The sequence below is a fragment of the Lates calcarifer genome, linkage group LG2 (assembly GCF_001640805.2).
Source record: "Lates calcarifer isolate ASB-BC8 linkage group LG2, TLL_Latcal_v3, whole genome shotgun sequence".
Classification (NCBI taxonomy): domain Eukaryota; kingdom Metazoa; phylum Chordata; class Actinopteri; family Centropomidae; genus Lates; species Lates calcarifer.
Genome location: NC_066834.1, coordinates 12,129,776 through 12,150,878, shown reverse-complemented (window position 1 = coordinate 12,150,878; position 21,103 = coordinate 12,129,776). Strand labels below are relative to the sequence as shown.

General features: G+C 42.0%; 1 protein-coding gene across 2 annotated transcripts; it reads left to right on the top strand.

Moving 5' to 3' along the window:
• The first annotated feature begins 1,488 nt into the window (after window positions 1–1,488).
• On the top strand, window positions 1,489–20,827 carry LOC108887761 (Golgi apparatus protein 1). 2 transcript variants are annotated; one of them, XM_018683286.2, is made up of 27 exons: window positions 1,489–1,856; window positions 8,787–8,816; window positions 10,523–10,609; window positions 10,841–11,056; window positions 11,183–11,386; window positions 11,535–11,606; window positions 11,727–11,913; window positions 12,046–12,263; window positions 12,772–12,893; window positions 13,005–13,106; window positions 13,393–13,546; window positions 13,689–13,706; window positions 15,543–15,680; window positions 15,806–15,892; window positions 16,147–16,209; window positions 16,648–16,761; window positions 17,283–17,371; window positions 17,489–17,606; window positions 17,713–17,805; window positions 18,167–18,304; window positions 18,738–18,861; window positions 18,976–19,118; window positions 19,255–19,356; window positions 19,472–19,579; window positions 19,805–19,925; window positions 20,125–20,231; window positions 20,438–20,827. In XM_018683286.2, exons 1-27 carry the CDS (start codon window positions 1,530–1,532, stop codon window positions 20,603–20,605), a joined length of 3,450 nt encoding a protein of 1,149 aa, XP_018538802.1. In that variant the 5' UTR covers window positions 1,489–1,529; the 3' UTR covers window positions 20,606–20,827. The 2 variants fall into 2 exon arrangements, with proteins under 2 accessions (XP_018538802.1, XP_018538803.1); XM_018683287.2 differs by lacking the exon at window positions 13,689–13,706 and having other exon boundaries at window positions 1,490–1,856.
• Window positions 20,828–21,103: the final 276 nt, after the last annotated feature.

Sequence of the window (21,103 nt, the reverse complement as noted above, 5' to 3'; positions counted from 1 at the left end):
GAGGGATTTTTCTGGCGTCCTTGGTTTCCTCTGAGTCAGCTCAGCTGTAGTCTGTAACAGCTGACTGCTCCTTTCATCTGTCTGTTTGTTTCAGTCCCAGACAGTCATTCAGCAGTGATTTTAAAAAGCTGTTTGGATTCATAGCTGAGTGGAAATAAAGGCATTTTGCTGGATAGTCTCAAATTATAGATAAAAGTGTTGATATCAATTGTAATCTAGTTTGAAACATGAAGGCAACTTGAGCTTAATGTGAACAAAGATAATAACAGGGTGTAGAGCACCCACATCCAAAAACTTTCCCCAGTGCTGGATCAAAAAATTGAACTAGAGGCAAAAATCAGACAAAAGATCTGCACACTGCCCTAATAGTTCCCAGTAGTTTTAATTAAGCAATGTTTCCATCTACAAGAGCTCTTTGTCAGCCATTGTCAAATCTCCATCATGAAGCTGAACAGGAATCTAGTTTCTGTCAAATATTCAAATAAGTTTGTGGATTACACCAGGAGATTGTGAAAAGGTTTTTCTTTAAATCAGAATCTCATAATCAAAACTCAGTGTGTCTGTCAGGGTAGAAATGACTTAACAATATCAGAAAATACCTTTGTGATGGAAGATGTAACTAATTTTGACGTCGGACGTGTGGTGAACCAGAAAAAACCTCCCAGCAGCTGTCAGCTCTAAACTGGGAGGATTTATTGCTCTAACTGGTTCCCATCATATTCAGCTGCTCACTGCACACTGGGAGGGAAGAGGAGACAAACATGCTCCTCCAGAACAGCTTCCTCTTGATCAACAAACCATAACAAAACAAAACTATTTTTTCTAAATTACAGTAAACTTCAAAACTAACCATAGATAGATAGATAGATAGATGACTTTATTCATCCCTGAAGGGAAATTCGGTTGTCACAGTAGTCCGTATGTGAATGCAACAAAAATACAACAGTACAAGAAAGAATAATATAATAGTATAAAATAGAATATAACAGTATATAGTGCAAATGGCAAGACAGATATATACACCATAAATAATATGCTATGAATATAAATAGAAAGTGTCAACCATGACGATGGTTCTGTTTAATCCCTGTGTATGTATATTTTAGGGTTATATTAAGAATAGTGTAAGGTCTGTTAAACCACACAGTATTATTTGTCTTCCTTATTTTTATGAAACTGGCTTGGAAACTCACTCACTCACGCTGGATTTATTTAACTGGCTTCAACAGTAAGCCTAACTTATGTCTTTCTAGGTTGAGATGTTGTCACATGACAGTCTGTTTAAATTATTTTCAGAAGTGTAGGTAATTTTTTAAGTTTCAAAAATTTTAAAATCCTGACATCTTCATCTTTTTTATGTCTAAATTGGATTAAAAACTAACTGACATTATACCAATACAAAATGCTTTTATTTTTTCATAAAATAACCGGAAACTCTATGTTTAATCTGGTCAAGGAAGCTTTTATTGTGAACTGGCTGACCGGAAGTGAATCAGTCTCATTAGAACTGGTTTGACAGTGGTGTGAAGATGGCGGCGTACGGTCGCCCTCAGCTGCTCCTGCTGTTACCGTGCGTGTGTCTCTGCGGCTTCGGCTCCGTCCTCGGTTTGAAGGCACCCAGCGGTCCTGCCGAACCGCCCAATCCACCAGTCCTCAGAGCCGCCGATCCCCCGGTAAAAGATGCACCTGCTGCCGCCGCCGCAGCCGCCGCCGCTGGGGCCTCGCAGCCTCGAAGGGCGACCGGTTGGAAGCTGTCGGAGGAGGAGGCCTGCCGGGAGGACCTGACCCGCCTCTGCCCTAAACATACCTGGACCAACAACCTGGCCGTGCTGGAGTGCCTGCAGGACCGCAGAGAGGTAAGCGGCCGCCGGCGGAGCTGGCAGCCTCACAACGGTCCGGGGCATCTGCTGGGTGTGTCGCCCCGGTGGGTTAGACTCACACCGGCTGTCAGCATGACACTGGATGCAGAGGTGAACATCCACACCTGCATCCGTGTCCAACTCCGAGCTTACACACACACACACACACACACACACACACACACACACACACACACACACACACACACACACACATATATATATATATGTACACACACACACAAGATTAATTAAGGGCAACAGATATTTGTATTTTCCTCCTGTTCTCACACTTAGGACACTACAAACATTCAAACATTCAGAGAGAAAATTACATTACTATTAAATGATTAATTATGCAATAACACATAGGCTACAACACATACAGAGACTGCAGACAGTGTAGGATTTAGAAAGCAGTTGAAAAGAATGTCTTGAAGGTATTGAAAAGTAATTTTTTTAAAGATTATTTCAGATTTTGAATATTTACTCTTGGCAGCTCTAACATAAAATTTGTCTGCTGAGCTCACTGAGTCATAATGTTATTAATTATTAGAATGAGCATTTTAATTCGTTAATCCATCCATCAATTGTCTGCCATTTATCTGGTTCCAGATTATAAGACAATGGGCCACTGGGTATAGACAAATGTAAAATGGGAAGTTCTGACAAAAATGTCAACAAATTAATGTTCTTAATCAATAATTGTAGCATTTATTTTTTGTTTTATGAGGTATTAAATAGATCTTTTAGAAGTCTCAGTAAACAGAAAAACTGAAACATGAAAAACTTTATTAACTAATATTAGAAGAACAATAAAATTTATCAGGTTTAGATTTCTCCAATCAGTCCATATACAAAATGATTTTGTTTAATAAACAAAATGATTTTTCATTATATATACTTTGTTTATTCAGTTCTCTGTTTAATTTGATTTTCCTGTAAATTATATTCATATTATAGTCATCCAGATGTCAGGTGACCTCCAGGGTGAAGTTAAACCACAGATTCAGTTTGCTGTTTGTTGCTGTTTGTGTTTCTTAGTGTTTTTCTGGTGAACAATCCAAACAAATATTTTTCACTCTCACCACAGTCTTGTGCAGATTTGCCGCCTACGTGCACAGGTTCAGTTTGGACTCTTATTTTGGAAGCGAATGTGCTGGTTTGTTTGTTTGTTTGCTTAATTTGGCTTCATATAATTCAGCTCATGTGTTTTTACTTGTGTAATCTGCTGCTCATCAGACAGGAGACAGTATACCATAATTCAGCTCGAGCTGAAAAGATTAACCAATTAATTGATTAGTTGTTTGGCAGAAAATTAATTGTAGTTTTGGAGGGACACCATCAGATTAAGGCTTGGTTCATCACACTGCTGATCAATATTTTTCATACGCGGTTTGTTTGGAATCTGTAGAAGAGATGAAGATGATTCTTTACTCTAGTCAAAGTGCAAATACAGCACTGTAAAAATATTCCAGTCCAAGTAGAGTCCCAGTGATTAACGACTATTTTAGGCATTTTTTCAGGCAAAAATGCTACAAATTCAGTAATTTCAGTTCCTCATTTAACTGTAAACTGAATATCTTTGAGTGTCTTTTTTGATATTTAATAAATAAAATGATTTGCCAAAAAATTATTGGCAGATTAATCAATACTGAAAATAATTAGATGCAGACTTAGTAAGTAAAAGTTCTGCATGAAAAATCCCACTTTGGGTGAAGGCACAGAAGTTTTATCAGCAAAATGTAGTTTAAGTATAGAAATAAAATTACTAGTTTGACCCTTGTTACTGACGTTACTGATCAGCATTTTACTGTTGAAGCTGCTTGTGGTAGAGCTAGTTTTAACATAGCATTAGTTTTAACAAGCTCATCATATCTTTTTTTTATGTATAAAATAATCCTTAACTGCAGCTGCAGTTGCAAAGAATGGAAATACTCAAAGGATAACTCTTATTTTTTTTTAACCCAGGCCTTACTTTTCCATGTTTTGGGGTGTAAATGATTGATAGGGACAAAAATGTTTGGGCTCAGTGCAGTATTGTTATTATAAGTGTCTGACATTATGGACAGGATTCCTACAGAGAGAGACCTTTTTATTTAAGAGTAAAATCCTTTTTAACCAGAAACACCATTCACCATTACCAGGCTCCATTGACAAAAATAGCAATTTTACCTTGCAGAACACAGGAGTTGCTGGAATACCACTGCCTCAGTCAGCTTCAGTGACTTTCAGTGATGGAAGAAGTGTTCAGATCCTTTTCATAAGTGCACAACAACACCAAAACACACACACACACACACACACACAGATCGAGGCAGCGGTTTTCCAGCAGCTCTTGTGCTTTGCTTGGTAAAATGAGGGGTCTGGTAGCAATATATAGCAATGTTTCTGATTTGACAAAAAGGATCTAACTCTAAGCAAAAGGCCTCTCTCTCTATGAATCCCACCCATAATGTTGTCAGACACTTATAACAACAATCTGAGCCTGTCAGTGGCAAAAACAATGGACAATTGCCCATTGGGTTACATTGCAGCAGCTGTTCACAGTTGCCAGTTTAGTAAAGTGTTACCAGTGTGCACATAAACATATTGAAAGGATCAGTACATGTCTGTGACAAACCAGAAACACCATAAGAAATTTACATTGTGTTTACCAAGCTCTTCTGGTACTCCAGCATCATGCTGACGTCATCCCCCATTATCCATCATGCTGACGCCAACTCACACACACACACACACACACACACACACACACACACACACACACACACACACACTCCTCCTCCTCCACGGGCCCTGAGCAATGCCCTCTTTACAGAGATAATTACATCGCTTCAACTCAATAACAGCTGTGGCCTCCTGAAGAGGTAAATGGCTCTTATAAATCTGCCTCTTCTCCAGAGAAAGACACACCCCTGGCACGCACACAGACACACACACACACACACACATATACACACACATACATAGACACATACTCACAGCTTGGCAGTGGTTGCAGTAAAGCAGCGTGTGGTTACAGTACAGCGTTAGAGAGTTTATTTGTGGTGGTCTAAGCCCCGAAATCCGACACTTGAGAGACATCCGTGGAGAGAAACAGCAACCACACTCACAAACTAACTGCTAGACAGGAAGTCACTTTACCACGGCACAAACAAGCCTGTGGCCATAATCAGACACTCGGGTCTGGTCAGTCTGTCACTTCACTCACTGACTCTGGATTGACTTGTGTGAGGAGGCTGATACTGTGGAGTAGGTTCAGGCGGCTGTCAGCCTCACGGGGGCGGGGGTGGGGGGTGGAGGGGGTTGTTTTCTGTCAGTGCAGCTATTTCACTGTGTTGTGCCAACACTTGGGTTTAGTGGAGTGTGACTCTTTTATTTGGATTGGAGTGTGACTCTTTGCGCCGCACACAGATGCCGGAGGTCACTTTATTCAGCTGCTCTCGCTTTCAATCACAACATCATTATCTACTGTGTGTGGTTCTCAACCTGGGGATCCAGACCCTTACTAGGGCTCAGAGGATGAATCAAAAGGGTTGTGAGGTGACCACTGGGGCTCCTACAAAGATACACCATACCCTTTTTAAAGCAACGTTATGTAACTATTTTACCCTAAACTAACAGCTTCAGAGTCATTTTGATGGTACACTGACTTGTAATAGGGAGATAGGGTGTCTGTTGCAAAAACTATGTAGGTGGGTTTGTTACAGTGACAGCACTTCATTCTCTTTTAACTCTGTAGAAAAACATCTGGCTCTTTAGTTGCTTGATGTTCCTCTTTCTTTACCAGACAGTTGTTAACTGTAACTGGTTTTTATACTATATTATTACTACATATTATGTTTTTAGGTTGTCTGTCCCATTCTCATGAATGTGATCTTTTAGTAACACGGGAAATCTTTTCAAATTTGGTACAGACATTCGCTTGGACTCAAGTGATTCCTCTCCCTGGATGTCAACCAGGACAAGGGGACCTCCTCTTTCTGTAGTTGTCCACCACAAGCTCATTGGTTTTACTGATACTGAGCTTCAGGTGATTGGATCATGTGATAAAGCTCTCTGTCAGCATGTTTCAGTTCAGTTCAGTTTAAGTTTATGTTAAAAACATAAAGGAATGAAATTTGTTCCCCAGGTCCAGCAGCGTACAGAATAAATAACATTAAAATAAAATAGACCCAATAGTAAAAGAACTAGTAATTATTCATATTCATTCATGTACTATCATACAATCATACATACTTCAATATGAATCTGAGTAATTTATTGTTTATTTGCTGCTGCTGGAAATGAGGTTGACGAGAGCACTGAGACTGAACAGTAAATGTGGTGAAAAACTTAAAACGTTAAAAAGCTCTGTAGAGCGTCAGAGTTGGTGATTGTTTTCTGTGGGTTTATCTCTGCAAGTAAACTTTCACGTCATCAACGTAGCCACTGAGTTGCTGTTATGAACAGCTGGCACAGCTGGCACAGTCTGGTGCTGCAGACCACCAAGACATTTTGTTCAACCAGCAGCACCAGTTACAGTTAAACCAACAATAAAGCTTTTGTCAGCTCAGATGCACAGAGGTTAGTTTCACACTGCAGATCTCTCAGTCTCTGGCATTTGGTCTTGAGTGTATCACATTAGCTCTGAGGTTTTCAGTGATATAAACAGAGTTTTGTCACATTACGTCCACCCCTTTACCCAGACACAATTAGCCTCTGTTACCTGTTCAGTTGGTTCTGTCTACTTGATTAATCTGGTATGGTTTCAAAGACCTTTGAAGTGAATGAAACAGCTCTTCTTTAATTAATAACTCATTGTCTTACTAATGGGTAGTTTATAATCTTAGAGGCCACTGAGGGTCTGTTTCCTCATCACACTTGTTCCTCTGTCTCTGAAACATTTAGTGGAAATGACAGTTAAAAGTCAGAAGAAGGAGCTTTTTGTCTCTGTTCCCGTGGGCAGAGCAGAGTGAACATGAAGAGCTTTCATGTCTTTTTTGCTGCAGAGTGATGTGAAGCTGTACGAGCAGCTTCTCCCGCTGACTCCTCTGATTGTTGAGGATGTTGTGGGGGAGTCGGTGAAGAGCTTCTGCTGCTTTGTTCATATTAAACTGCTGCCATTTGGGGAAAATACAAACTTTGGTGTGATATTGGTGTTGTCCATGTTTCATTTTTAATATAAAATGTGAAAAAGTGGACATTTAAAACCAAAATAATGTGTTTGAAGAGGTTAGCTAGCTTACATACTCGGGTTTCACTGTCATGGATTGATCACAAGACAACAGGCTCCTGGGCACCAACACTGATTTGATTTGTCTCTTTGTCTATTTTGTGCCAAGTCATGCTTGTTTTGTGTCTCTTTGTAGCTGTTTAGTGTCTTTTTTTTGGTCATGTTGCATCACTTTATGGTCCTCAGTCACTTTATACAGATACTCTGGTCTAGGGTTTCCCCTGACCTTTTAAGCCCCTTTTACATAGAGATTGTGCTGCCTGCCTTGGGGTATTATTTTAGACAGCATGCAGGTAGGTGTCCGCCTGTCGGTGTCCGTCCCACCCCGCAGGCTCTGCCTTTTGCACAGACATCGATTCATCTCTGTGACTACCTCCTGTGTCGGCTTAAAGGCAGGACAACAATGCCGCCCTCCCATTCCACCCTATCATGCCTTTCATACAGAACATTGAAGCAGGATAACGGTGCAACATTCCTGCCTTGAACAGGCCAAATTTAAGGGGTTTAGGCTTTTAGGCCCATTCAGGATTCCTTATAGTATGTCTTCATCATCTTAGCGAAATAGGCTTCTTGCTAAGAAGATACCATGTACACGAGGCAGCTCAGATACTTTAGACTGGCCTGCTGTGTTAGACCAGCCTTAACTTTCCTTGTTATTACTTTAAGATAGTTTCACAAGAGTAGAATCTGACTAACTCTGAACTGAGAGCCATGTTTCAATCAGTGGCACTAAACAACAGAAAAGAAAAAAAAAAAACTCATAATTAGTGGTTTGCCAACAAAGTTGCACAGCGAGTAATGAGAGGGGAAGAGTTATACGAGAGTGCAGTAACCTGGTGGAAGTAAACAGCTATGAGGACAATAATTTTCATTCAGAAACTACTGTAGTGAGTCCTGCCACATCAAGAAGCTTCTCAGCTCTGCTACAGCTCTGAGCTATGTTGAGCTTTTATACTGATGAATGCTGAATATGCCAGTGCCGTTGCCCTTGTCGGTCATGTCCTTTTTATTTTGAAAAAGGTCTTAATGGACTCAAAATGCATCGCAAATGAGTCCAATCTAAGAATTCAAGAATGAGACAGCTTTGTGCAACAGATGAATAAATGTCTGTCTAAAGCCACGGTCTCTGTCTCTTTCCTAGTGTCGCCCAGCTCTGGCTCTGTGTAGTGTTCAAATATATACGCCAACCAACACCTTTAAAGCTTGGTGATGTATATTTTAAATCTTGTTCACAGTATCTCTCACCATAGTGCTGCTTGCCAGATACAGTTTGTGAGAGCAGGTTTTGGTCTCATTACAACAAGCTGCACACAGTTACTGCACCCCGCTGTTTGCCAAGAAATAACTGAACCACATAACTCCCCCTTAAAACACAAACTGATGTTTTTACTCTTCTTAAATAAACAAGATTTGTCCGTTCATTTTTTCCCTTTAAACAGAGTCAGGCTAAAAAACCTGCTGACCCCGGCTCCACTGTGTCAATCTTACTACCTGACTCCCAGAAAGAGAGGAAATAAGCATATTTTCTAAAGTACTGAACTGTTCCTTTAATACCAGATTTAAGTAGGATTTAACTGTCAGATGTGTGTGTTGCTCTGATAAGCAGGAGCGCATCTAAAACAGTTCTGTGTGTGTGCTCATAAATGTTTGAATTCACCTGAGGAAATCAGACTTTGATATCTTTCTCTATCTGTGTGTTTTTTCTGCAGGAAACTGATATCGCTCCTGACTGTAACCATGTAAGTATTCCCTCCAAACAATATTTTTTCTTCAATGTTTAACTGGGTCAGTTGACTTCAAGGTTGAGGGTTAGGCCAGGTTAGATGTGCAATCTTTGAAAATGTGACTAGAGTTTAGAATCAAGTGATCATGCAGTGATAACTCCCCATAAGTGCTTTCTGTTGAATAAATCTAAGGTCATCTCTCTATTTCACATTAATAATCCCTCATCTCCCCTCACCTGTTGCTCTCTACAGTCTTAAAAATAAAAAAAGCTTTGAAGGATCCTCAGCTCACAGCCATGACTTACAACCTTCACCCACTAATTTTTGTGTTTTTGTAGTTGGAGGTTCCTAAAGCTCATCTCTCAGTGTCCTCTGGACAATAAACCTTCAGTGTTCAGAGTTCACAGCAGTTAATGGCAGACAGGTTTATGAAATGCCACAAGGTTAATGGACCACTTGGACTGTCTTTATTACAGCACTGGAAAGCACTGGCTGCAATTAACATGTCTCTCTCCTCTCTCTCTCTCTCTCTCTCTCTCTCTCTCTCTCTCTCTCTCTCTCTCTCTCCCTCTCCTCTCTCTCTCTCTCTCTCTCTCTCTCTCTCTCTCTCACACACACACACACACACACACACACACACACACACACACAGTCACTTGTGCTGTCTTTGTGTAATTTTCTGGGCAGTTATCTGTGGCTGTTGCAGCTGGAGCTTCATTGGCAGGAAAACAATAAACACAAGAAGCGATTTTTGAAGATAAAAGAGACATTTAGAAACCTCTTCTTTACATGATTGAAAAAATCCAAAATGATTGTTAGTTTTATGCTGTGATCTGCACAGTCAGTAAAGTATTTTTGAACGTGGTTTTTGGGTGTAAATGATTGATAGGGAAACAGCTTTTGGTGTCACTGCAGTACTGAGCAAGAATGTTGTACCCAACCACCATAAACAGCTACTGCAGTGTAATCCAGTGGGCAGTTGTCTACATCAAAGTGCATCTACTGAAGAACTTTTTTTGCCACTGACAGCTTAGATTGTTTTCCTAAATGTCTGACAACTTTATGGATAGATTCTTACAGAGACAGACCTTTTTATTAAAGAGTAAGATCCTTTTAGTTTAACCAGACTCATCGCTATATATCACTACCACACTCCATTGACAAAAAGAGGCAGAACAAAGGAGCTGCTGGAATACTGCTGCCTTGATCAGTTAGTTTGTTTGTGTTATTGTGTGACTTTTAGTGGTAGAAGATGTATTTAGATCCTTTATATAAGTAAAAGTACAACACAAGGAACACAACACAAAGAAAGTAATCGACCGAGGCTGTGGTATTCCAGCAGCTCCTCTGTTCTGCAAGGTAAAATTAGTGTTTTTGTCAATGGAGTCTGGTGGTGATACATCATGATGTTTCTATTTAAACAAAGAGGATCTTACTCTTTCTGTCCCCATCGATCATTTTATCCTTTTAGTTTAACCAGAAACATTGCTATGTATCAGACTCCATTAACAAAAACAGCATTTTTACCTTGCAGGTTTTACCATGGGAGTTGCTGAAATACCACTGCCTTATACTGTTGGTTTGTTTGAGTTATTGTGTAAAGCTTTAACTTATGTAAAGAACCCAAATACTTCTTCCACCACAAGTCACACAAGTTAAACAGGATGTCTCTACCGTATACATGTGTAAGAATGTAACATTTTTCCCCTTGTCTCAACCAGCTTCTGTGGAACTACAAACTTAATCTGACCACGGACCCAAAGTTTGAGTCTGTGGCCATGGAGGTCTGCAAGAGCACCATTGCTGAGGTCAGTCTGCACCATAGGAGGCTCAGGGTTCCTGTCTCTACAGATAGTTCATTATGACCCTGACTGTATGTGTGGGCTTTTTATCCTGCTGCAGAGTGAATTTAAGATGCTGCCCTGAAGCGACAAACATTTTAACTTTGTTTTTTAAGAGGGAAGTTGGGTTTTTTCTCTTCCTGTGTTGTCCTTTGACCTGCCATGTGTTTGATATGTGATCATGTTTGATACCTTCAGATAAAGGAGTGTAACGAGGAGGAGCGGGGAAGGGGCTACCTGGTGTCCTGCCTGGTGGATCACCGTGGCAACATCAGCGAGTACCAGTGTAACCAGTACATCACCAAAATGACCAGCATCATCTTCAGCGACTACCGACTGATCTGTGGCTTCATGGACAAATGTAAAGAGGACATCAATAACATGCGTTGCGGCAGCATCAATGTGGGACACAAGGTGAGAGAGGGTGGGGGTGGCAAATTACCTGCCTGTGCCCAGCGGCCACTCTTCCTATGATCCGTCCATGCTTCTTTAACATTAATCTCTTCCTTCATCTTTGGCCTTCTTTTTGTTCTTCGTCAGGACGTGCACTCTCAGGGTGAAGTCATCGCCTGTCTGGAGAAGGCGTTGGTGAGGGAGGCAGAGCAGCAGGACCATGTCCGTCCAATCAAGGAGGAGTGTCAGAAGGCGATCTTGCGGGTGGCGGAGCTGTCATCAGACGACTTCCACCTCGACCGACATCTTTACTTCTCCTGCCGAGACGACCGAGAGAGATTCTGTCAGAACGTGAGGAAACTTACATGACAGAACAAACTATAGTTTCTACTTTCAAATGATGGAGTTCAAAATCAGAATGTGTGAAATAATGAACATGCAAAAGTGCTGTTGTGGTCCTTAAACTCTTATCTCTGTCTCTGCCTTTTATTCTCCGCAGACTCAGGCAGGTGAAGGGAAAGTCTACAAGTGTCTCTTCAACCACAAGTTTGAGGAGGCCATGTCCGAAAAGGTACGAACCCCTAAACATCTCACCCCTGAGACAATGCAAGGTGGGGAAGGCGGAAGGATTCTCATCAACCCATCTGTTTCTTATACTCACCTCTTTCTCCTCTTCTTCCCCCTCCCAAAGTGCCGCGATGCTCTCACAACCCGTCAGAAGCTGATCTCTCAGGACTACAAAGTCAGTTACTCTCTGGCTAAAGCCTGTAAGCTGGACCTGAGGAAGCAGCGCTGCAGCCTGGACACCAACCTGCCGCGAGCCCGTGAGGCCCGACTGTCGTACCTACTGCTGTGCCTGGAGGCCGCCGTCCACCGCGGTGAGCTGGGGGAGGGAAGGGGGGTGAGGTGCTCATTTACAACAGGAGCAGTCTCAGAACTTTCTGATCGCACCTCCCTTGCATCATCAGAGTTTAACCGTGCCAGTAATTATGTGGTCTTGTGCTGTGCAGGTCGTCCGGTCAGTGGGGAGTGTCAGGGGGAGATGCTGGACTACCGGCGGATGCTGATGGAGGATTTCTCCCTGAGTCCGGAGATCGTGCTTCACTGCCGGACGGAGATCGAGGCTCACTGCTCCGGCCTGCACCGCAAAGGCCGCACGCTGCACTGCCTGATGAGGATTGGACGCGGTGACCGCAGCACCGCCGTCGACAGTGTCTGCCAGAGCGCCGTAAGACCACAGCAGTCACCATCACTGTGATGCTTTGGTGTTAAAGTGACAGCTGAGACGGGCTGTGGCTGGAGATGTCACGAATTAATAATTTGTGTTATTATTGTGCTATTGTTGGATAGTGGACAGATACCAGGCTTGACAGTCCAGCACAACAATGTCACTTTGCTTTTTGTGTGAAGTCTGACAAAGCTCAGGGGTTTAAAATGTAATAAATGTAACTTTTTCTACCTGATGTTTTTCCTGTGGACCACATTGGACCTGCTGCTCACTTCACCAGCCTGAAATATTCTGCACATTGAAACTGAAAATAAAAGATGTTTCTGTTGTACAAACTATACAATAACAGTAATAATATAAACAAAAATGTTATTGATTATCATATAAATATGTATAACTAGTTGGATGGGTTTGTTTTGTCAATAAATAAGATTTAAAATATAAGAACAATCAGAAATAAAATTGTGTGACATTATATTTAGTTTTTCTTACCATGTTTCCACTGCAGCTGCAGACCCTGATCCAGTCTGCGGACCCTGGAGCCGACTACCGGATTGACCGTGCGCTCAATGAGGCCTGCGAGTCCGTGATCCAGACCGCCTGCAAACACATTCGCACTGGAGACCCGATGTGAGCTGGTTATACACATGCACACAAATCTTACATTTAATTTAATTCAATGGACACTGTAGAAACCCTGTTTTAACGTGTGTGTGTGTGTGTGTGTGTGTGTGTGTGTAGGATCCTGTCGTGCCTGATGGAGCATCTGTACACAGAGAAGATGGTGGAGGACTGTGAACACAGGCTGCTGGAACTGCAGTATTTCATATCCAGAGACTGGAAGTGAGTCTGGATCAGCAGAAATCAGTGAATCTGAATCTGTCAGCTGTTCACCGTTTAGCTGCCTTAAAGACCTTCATTTGGTTTAATTTTTATTTGTACAAACAGATCTAAATGTTATTGACATAACAGTTAATATTAATTCATCTTCATGTGAGTTGTTCTCATGCGCCTCTGATGCTTTTTCTTTTCTGAGCTGAAAATGAGTGAACAGACGTCGGTGTCATGGCTGTGTTGTACTACAGATGAAGTTAAAGAAGAATAATATTACCTCCCTCTTGTCTCTCAGACTGGACCCCATCCTGTATAAGAAGTGCCAGGGTGACGCTGCCCGGCTCTGCCACACCCACGGCTGGAACGAGACCAGTGAGCTGATGCCGCCGGGCGCCGTCTTTTCTTGCCTGTACCGCCACGCCTACCGCACTGAGGAGCAGGGACGCCGGGTATGAAACACACACTCTGATACTCTGTTTCCCTTTTTGTTTTTTGTCTATTTGGTCGTATTTGGTCTGACGTTGACATCTGCAGGACTTTCTCTGACAGCATGATGAGCAGGTGTAACTCTAATGTTTTTAAATTTAACAGGTAAACCCAGCTGAGCAGGTAAGTGGACTTAAATCAATCAGCATTGATCTCGGTGATGGGTTAAATTGATTACGCTGATGGCAGTGATTTAATCTGTGCCTGCTGGGGGGGGGGCTTTGCCTCCCCTAAAGAGACACTGCTGGATGGATAATGAGACGCTGTCATGTGTGTAATAGTTGTGTCTGGATTTGGAGTCAGATCATCATTTTTTCGATGAAGTGATTAATTACTTATGATACTAGAAACAGGCCTAAATTTCTCATGATGTACTGAGCTTTTTATTTTTTTTCCAGAAATAATATGTTTGATTGGGCAGTGATAAACATTTAAAAAATTAAAAGAATAGAAGGTAACACTTTATTCTACAGGTCCTTCATTTTAGTTATTTTAGTTAGTTGTGTTGAGTTTTTGCAGGTCTTCAAAAGTCATAAAAAATCAGCTCCAACAGAAGATGGTCTCAGTAAGTATAGTATATTATAGTATATTTTACCTGCCACAGACAGTTAAATTATTCAGAACTTTTAGGTTGATTTTAAAACTTTAAACAAGAAATGAATTATTTACTTTTTAACGGGTTGATCTGTTTATCAATTTTAGCCACTTTATCTGGATCCAGGCATGAAGAAGTTTTAAAGACAATGGGCCCATGAACATAGTCTTTCCATATATAGAGCCCCCACAAAGGAGCCCATTTATGCATCCTAAAAAGTCTTTAAATGTAATTTGTTAAACACTACATAAGCACTGTTTAAAATGTGTCCAAAAAGTGAGTGAAAGTTCCTTTCTCCCTCCAGCTCATCCTTCGACACCCCACACCAGCACTTATTCTCACTTCACCTCTAAAAGAGGGAAGAGATGTCTCTAGATAATAAAGTAAAATAAAATAATAATTTAGTTGTTTGTCTATAGAGGGCTGCACTTTGAGCAGAAGCATCTGAATAATGTAATGTGATGTAATGATGAAGCCTGACGAGCCCTCGTCTCCATAAAATCACCGTCTCTCTTATGAAATAATGAGTAGGAAAATCCACTTGGCCTTGATTTTTGTAATTACACTCATCATTGAGGAGATGGCTTGATTTGATTTGATTAAATGGTCTCAGTGATCAGAGTTACAGGAAAACTGATCTCACATAAACTATAAACAGGCTGTTAAAATAATTGTATTGTCTTTCATGTCAGGAGGGAATCAAGTATCAGCAGTGAAAGATCAAGGTTAAGTCCACATAAGAAGAACAGCACAGTTAGGAGTTTGTCAATATGCAAATTGAATTCAGCAAAGTAAAAGTAGAAACAGTAAAATAAGTTACACTTTCTCTCAATCTTCAATTTGTGAAATTGTTTGCAAAAAGTATGATTCATGCTTTTATTGTGGAGGGTTTAATTAATGACAGATTTTGGCTGAGGTGACGGATCCATATCTACAAAGCTGCAACTAACATTTATTTTCTTAATCAATTAAGCTGCCAATTATTTTTTAATTAAGCAATTTTGTTGAATTACATGTTTCACATTTTACCTTTCCTTTTAAACCTGTTTTTTAAAATGATTTTTACATTTTTCAACAATGGGTCATTGGTCACAAACAATATGAAACAATAACTGATTCTCACTATCTCACAATCGAGCAATTAGAAAATAATCAGACGATTGATCCATATGAAAAAAAATTAATTAGCTGCAGCCTGATGTAAAAAATTAGCTCCACCTGAACTAACTACAGCAGGAAAATGCGTTTCAATACTGATCGAATAATATAAAAATTATTCGATTTTTTTTTTCAATGTTTTCTTATAATGTAGTATTCATACAGTGTGGATCTGAATTATTGTGTGTGTTTGTGTGTGTTTGCAGTTATCTCGGGACTGTAAGGTGGAGGTTCAGAGGATTCTCCACCAGAGGGCACTGGATGTGAAGTTGGATCCTGAGCTTCAGAAACGCTGCATGACCGACCTTGGCAAGTGGTGCAGCGAGAAGACCGACACTGGACAGGTGAGACCAATCAAACACTGGAACATTTTAGAGAAACTTTAGGGGGAATTTGGATGTTGAATCGTTTTAAATACAAGTCATAAACTTACCATTTCCTACATCTCCGTCTCTGTGTGTGTTTTCAGGAGCTGGAGTGTCTGCAGGATCATTTGGAGGACCTGGTTTCTGCCTGCAGGGACGTCGTGGGCAACCTGACGGAGCTGGAGTCAGAGGTCAGAGTTCACCAATATATTTATCAGAAAATAGGAGAAACTGGTCACTTTTTAAAGCTAGAACAAAGGATGACCTGCTGCCATGGTTTAAAACGTAATTTCTGCAGCCTGAACCTGTTTATACATTTGTACTTTTTATACCACTCATCATATCATCAGTGTTTTCTCTTTCATTAGTTTTAGTCCTCTGATGAGAGTGAGGTGTTAAAATGAGTGTTTTTCTTCCTGTCTCTGTCTCTCTCTGTCGGCTGCAGGACATCCAGATCGATGCTCTGCTCATCAGAGCCTGTGAACCTGTCATCCAGGCCCACTGCCATGTGAGTACATCCATACACATGAAAAAACAAACCCGTGTAAAGGTGTGTGCAAGAGTTTGAGCACCATTCTCCTCAACTAACGTCAACTAACTGAGGATCTAAAAATGAAGCTAACTAATGCTACAAAGCAGGGGAAGCTATAAAAAGATATCATGCATGAAATTTCCACAGTCTGAAATGTCCTAAGGAGGTGGCAGTAAACCCATGACCAAGTACTGACTTAGTAGGGTGTCCAAACTTTTGCATATGCAACAGTTACTGTTCAGTGTTTTCTATTGTTGCTTTTTAAATTCATGGAATAAAAAGTAACAGTGCATCATTGTGGCTCATTTTAATGTCGGTTTGCTGCAGAGGTTGTATTTGTATTTCTTTTCACTTCATGTAAATAATAATGTTCTTGATTGTAAATATGTGTGTGTGTGTGTGTGTTTGTCGTAGGATGTAGCTGATAATCAGATTGATACAGGTGATCTGATGGAGTGTTTGGTTCAGAACAAACACCAGAAAGAGATGAACGACAAGTGCTCAGTCGGCGTCACGCACTTCCAGCTGGTGAGTTACCACAACAACATATATGTTTCTCTGTACAGTCTTTCTTGCTCTATTTATTTTATTTTTTTTAGTTTCACTGTCAGTACTTTCATAAACGAAAAAGTTAACACCAACTGCTGCTAGTCTGACTCTTGTTAAACTTCAGGACGGAGAAAAATAAAAGCAGTCATGTTTTCTTCCAGGTGATTTTTTTTTAGTCCTATTTAGGCTGGGGTAGTGGTGCACTTCAGCCTCTTGTGGCCAAAATGAGTATAACAACAACAAAATCCTGACAAAAGATTTTGTCTTAGCTTAGAAAACTGAAACCTTTTTTCTGTTCTCAAGTCATGAACACAGCAGAGAAAACAGTTTAGATAATGGCAGCTGGTCTTTCACACACAACACTGACTTGCTCATATCATATCTGTAAGAGTTTGAAACTGTAATGGCTCCCTCTGTAATGTTACATTGTTAAAATATCCAGCAGAAATCACACCAAATCACCACAAATCTGTTTCTCCCTCGCTGTGCTCAACTTTCAGGTTCAAATGAAGGATTTCAGGTTCTCCTATAAGTTCAAGATGTCCTGCAAGGAGGACGTTCTGCGCCTCTGTCCAAACATCAAGAAGAAGTGAGTTCAGCAGCAATAAAAACATCCTCAAACCTTTGTTTTGTCGTCTGTGAGACACTCGATGAGCGACCGGTTAGATCTGATGTAAATGGATGTAATTCTTGCTGTTGCCTGTAGGGTGGACGTGGTCATCTGTCTGAGCACCACAGTGAGGAACGACACGCTGCAGGACGCCAGGGAGCAGCGGGTTTCTCTGAAGTGTCGTAAACAGCTGCGGGTGGAGGAGCTGGAGATGGTAAACCCACCTTATGTTCAAATTTACCAAATAAACCTGCAAACCCTCCAGGTGACGGGACACCGATGAAGTCAGATAAAATCTCTCTCCTGTCTTCTCCTCTCAGTCGGAGGATATTCGGTTGGAACCAGAGTTGTATGATCCCTGTAAGTCTGACATCAGTCGACTTTGTCCCAACGTGAACTTTGGTAACGCTCAGGTGAGGAACAGTAGAGACATTAGAAGCAATAGAGACAGTAAAAACATTAGAATAAACAGCAGGAGGATAAAGACATGTTCAGAAATGTTGGAAATGGTAAATCAGAATCTCTTCCCTCTCTCCTCATCCTTCTCCTCCACTTCTCTCACCTCTCCTCCCTCTTCCTCCTCTGATCTTCTTTCCTCTACCCTCTCTCTCTCCTCCCTATCCTCTCTGCCCTCACTATATGCTCCTCCTCTCCTCTTTCCTCCTCACTTTCATTCTCCTGCCTCACCTCTCTCATCCTCTCTCCTTTATCCTTTCCTCCCTCTCCTCCCTCCTTCTGATATTCTGCCCTTGTCCCCCCCCCCCGCGTCCACAGATGATTGAGTGTCTGAAGGAGCAGAAGAAGCAGCTCAGTCAGCGCTGCCACCAGCGGATCTTCAGGCTGCAGGAGGTGGAGATGACCGACCCCGAGCTCGACTACCAGCTGATGAGAGTATGCAAGCAGATGATCAAGGTGAGGAGGAGGAGGGGGGAGAAAAGCACAAGGATTTATTTTAATTGGTGCATAAGCAGCATTTTACTGTTGTAGTTGCTCGAGGTGGAGCCTGTTTTACTTTATATACAGTTAGTTTGTTTAGTAGGGGTGGCACAGTGGTACAGTGGTTAGCACTGTCACTCACAGTGATAAAGCTCTGAGTTTGAACCCCGGTTCATGGAGTGTGTGGAGTTTGCACGTTGTCCCTGTGCCTCTGTGGGTTCTCTCCGGTACTCCTGCTTCCTCCCCCAGTCCAAAGTCATGCAGGTTTTACCTCCAAATGAAGTGGTTTTAGATAATCTGTCAAAACTTTTGGCTTGTGCCTTTGTTGTAGTGATGTTGTCTCAGATCTCAGCAGTTGTAATAAATCACTGGTTTGGTTTTTAACTGAATTACAAACACTCTCCTGCAGCGGTTCTGTACTGAGGCTGATGCCAGGAACGTTCTTCAGTGTCTGAAACAGAACAAAAACAGCGAGCTGATGGATCCTAAGTGTAAACAGATGATCACCAAGAGACAGATCACGCAGAACACAGGTACACATGTCAGTAAAAGGTCTGGATTATGCAAAAATGAAGCATTTTAATTAATCTGAACCCGACTCAACCAAACCAAAATCCACGCTCTCCTCACCGACACATCTTGTCCAGACTACAGGTTGAACCCGGTGCTGAGGAAAGCCTGTCGAGCTGACATCCCGAAGTTCTGCCAGTCCATCCTGAACAAGGCGAATGAGGACAGCGAGCTGGAGGGTCAGGTCATCGCCTGCCTCAAACTCAAATATGCCGACCAGGTGAGACCACAGCTACAATCATGACCAGAAGGCAACAGCAGGCATTAAATCCTAGAATGCTGCAAACTGGGGACTGAAACATCCCTGGTGATTGTGTGTGTTAAATTGTGTGTTTTCTGGCTGTGTTCTGGTTCAGAGGTTGTCTCCAGACTGTGAAGACCAGATCAGAGTGATTCTCCAGGAGTCGGCGCTGGACTACAGACTGGACCCACAGCTGCAGATGCACTGCTCAGACGAGGTTCATCTACTGTTTGTGTTTATGTTTGATCTCTGCATCTAACATATAGCCATCATGTGCTCAACTAATCGAAAACGGTTTTGTTCTCCTCCTCCTCCTCCTCCTCCTCCTGCAGATCTCCAGGTTGTGTGTGGAGGAGGCAGCAGCTCAGGAGCAGACCGGTCAGGTGGAGGAGTGTCTGAAAGTCAACCTGCTGAAAATCAAACAGGAGGCCTGTAAAAAGGTAAATATGTTATTGTGTTATGTTATTATTCTTCCAGTGCAGTTCTTTTGTATTATTGTGGCCAAAAGTATTGTGGTATATGATATAATTAAAATAAATAAAATCAAGAGGCTTTTACCAGCAAATAATGTTCTCCTAATCTGCCCTAGACAAAAATAACTCCAAAATGTCAATGTCTACAAATGTTGGGCTAGATTCAGTGTTTCTTCTTCTTCTTCTGTGCAGGAGGTGCTGAACATGCTGAAGGAGAGTAAGGCAGACATCTTTGTGGACCCAGTCCTTCACACAGCCTGCGCTCTGGACCTCAAACACCACTGTGCTGCCATCACGCCCGGGAGAGGACGACGTGGGTGCTTTCACATTTTTTATGTTGAATTTGTTCAGAACTTTTCCAGGCTCATAAAGACGCGCCAGGTTTAGGACTCTGAAAAATGACATGACAAATATTAACATGTATAAAAAAATAGGAGACAGAGGGTTTAAACAGCATCCAGTGAGATTCTCCACAGTGTGTTTGAATGTTGTTGCTCCCTCTCACCATGCAGAGATGTCGTGTCTGATGGAGGCGTTACAGGACAAGAGAGTTCGTCTGCAGCCTGAATGTAAGAAAAGGCTCCAGGACCGCATCGACATGTGGAGCTACGCTGCAAAGGTAGGACACATTTTCACCTCGTCATGGTTCACACAGAGCCTTAAAGCAATGTGTTTCTAGTTGTTTCCCCCTGCTTGGCTCTAGCAGCATAATCTTTCCTCATCTAAATCTTGTCTACTCCACCTGTGCTGAAACTACTGCTCTGTGTAGCCCTCAGCTGTTTTAATCTGCTATCTTAATCTTTCCTCCCTTCTTTCGGCTTGTAGGTGGCGCCAGCAGAGGGCTTCTCAGACCTGGCTGTGCAGGTGATGACGTCACCCTCCAAGAACTACATCCTGTTCATGATCGCACTGAGCGTGTGCGTCCTCTTCCTGGTGGGGCTGCTGTGCGGTCGGATCACCAAGCGAGTCACGAGAGAACTGAAGGACCGGTAGAGGACAAGCGCTCTGACGCTTCAGTAAAGACTGACTCCTTGCACCTCCCTGTACCTTCCTCCTCCTCCTCTTCTTGTTCCTCCTTCTCTCTCAGATGCCCAGTCTGTAACCAGCCAACCTGCACAGTGCCAACACCAGTGCTCACATCTGGACCTCCTCCTTGGTTTAAAACTCTGTTTGGCTGTTGCTGAATATTTGCATTAAATGCAAAATGTTTCCCGACTCTCGTGAAAATCTTTAATCTTTTTTGGGCATCTCCAAACGTCAGTAGAGCACTGATTGTCTGATTGGAGAATTTCTCCCTGGTGATCATACCCCGACCCCTCCCCGTCCCTGTAAGCGCTGTTCATGATGTGACTGAGGGCTGCTTCTGAGGTTAGGATAGCTTTCCACCCATTGCGTCCTGATGCTTTTTGTTGTACTTAATGGAGGCTGGAGCATGTAGAGCACCAGGAAATCGTTTCTTTCTAAGTGACTGCGGCTGCCTGAATCGCACAC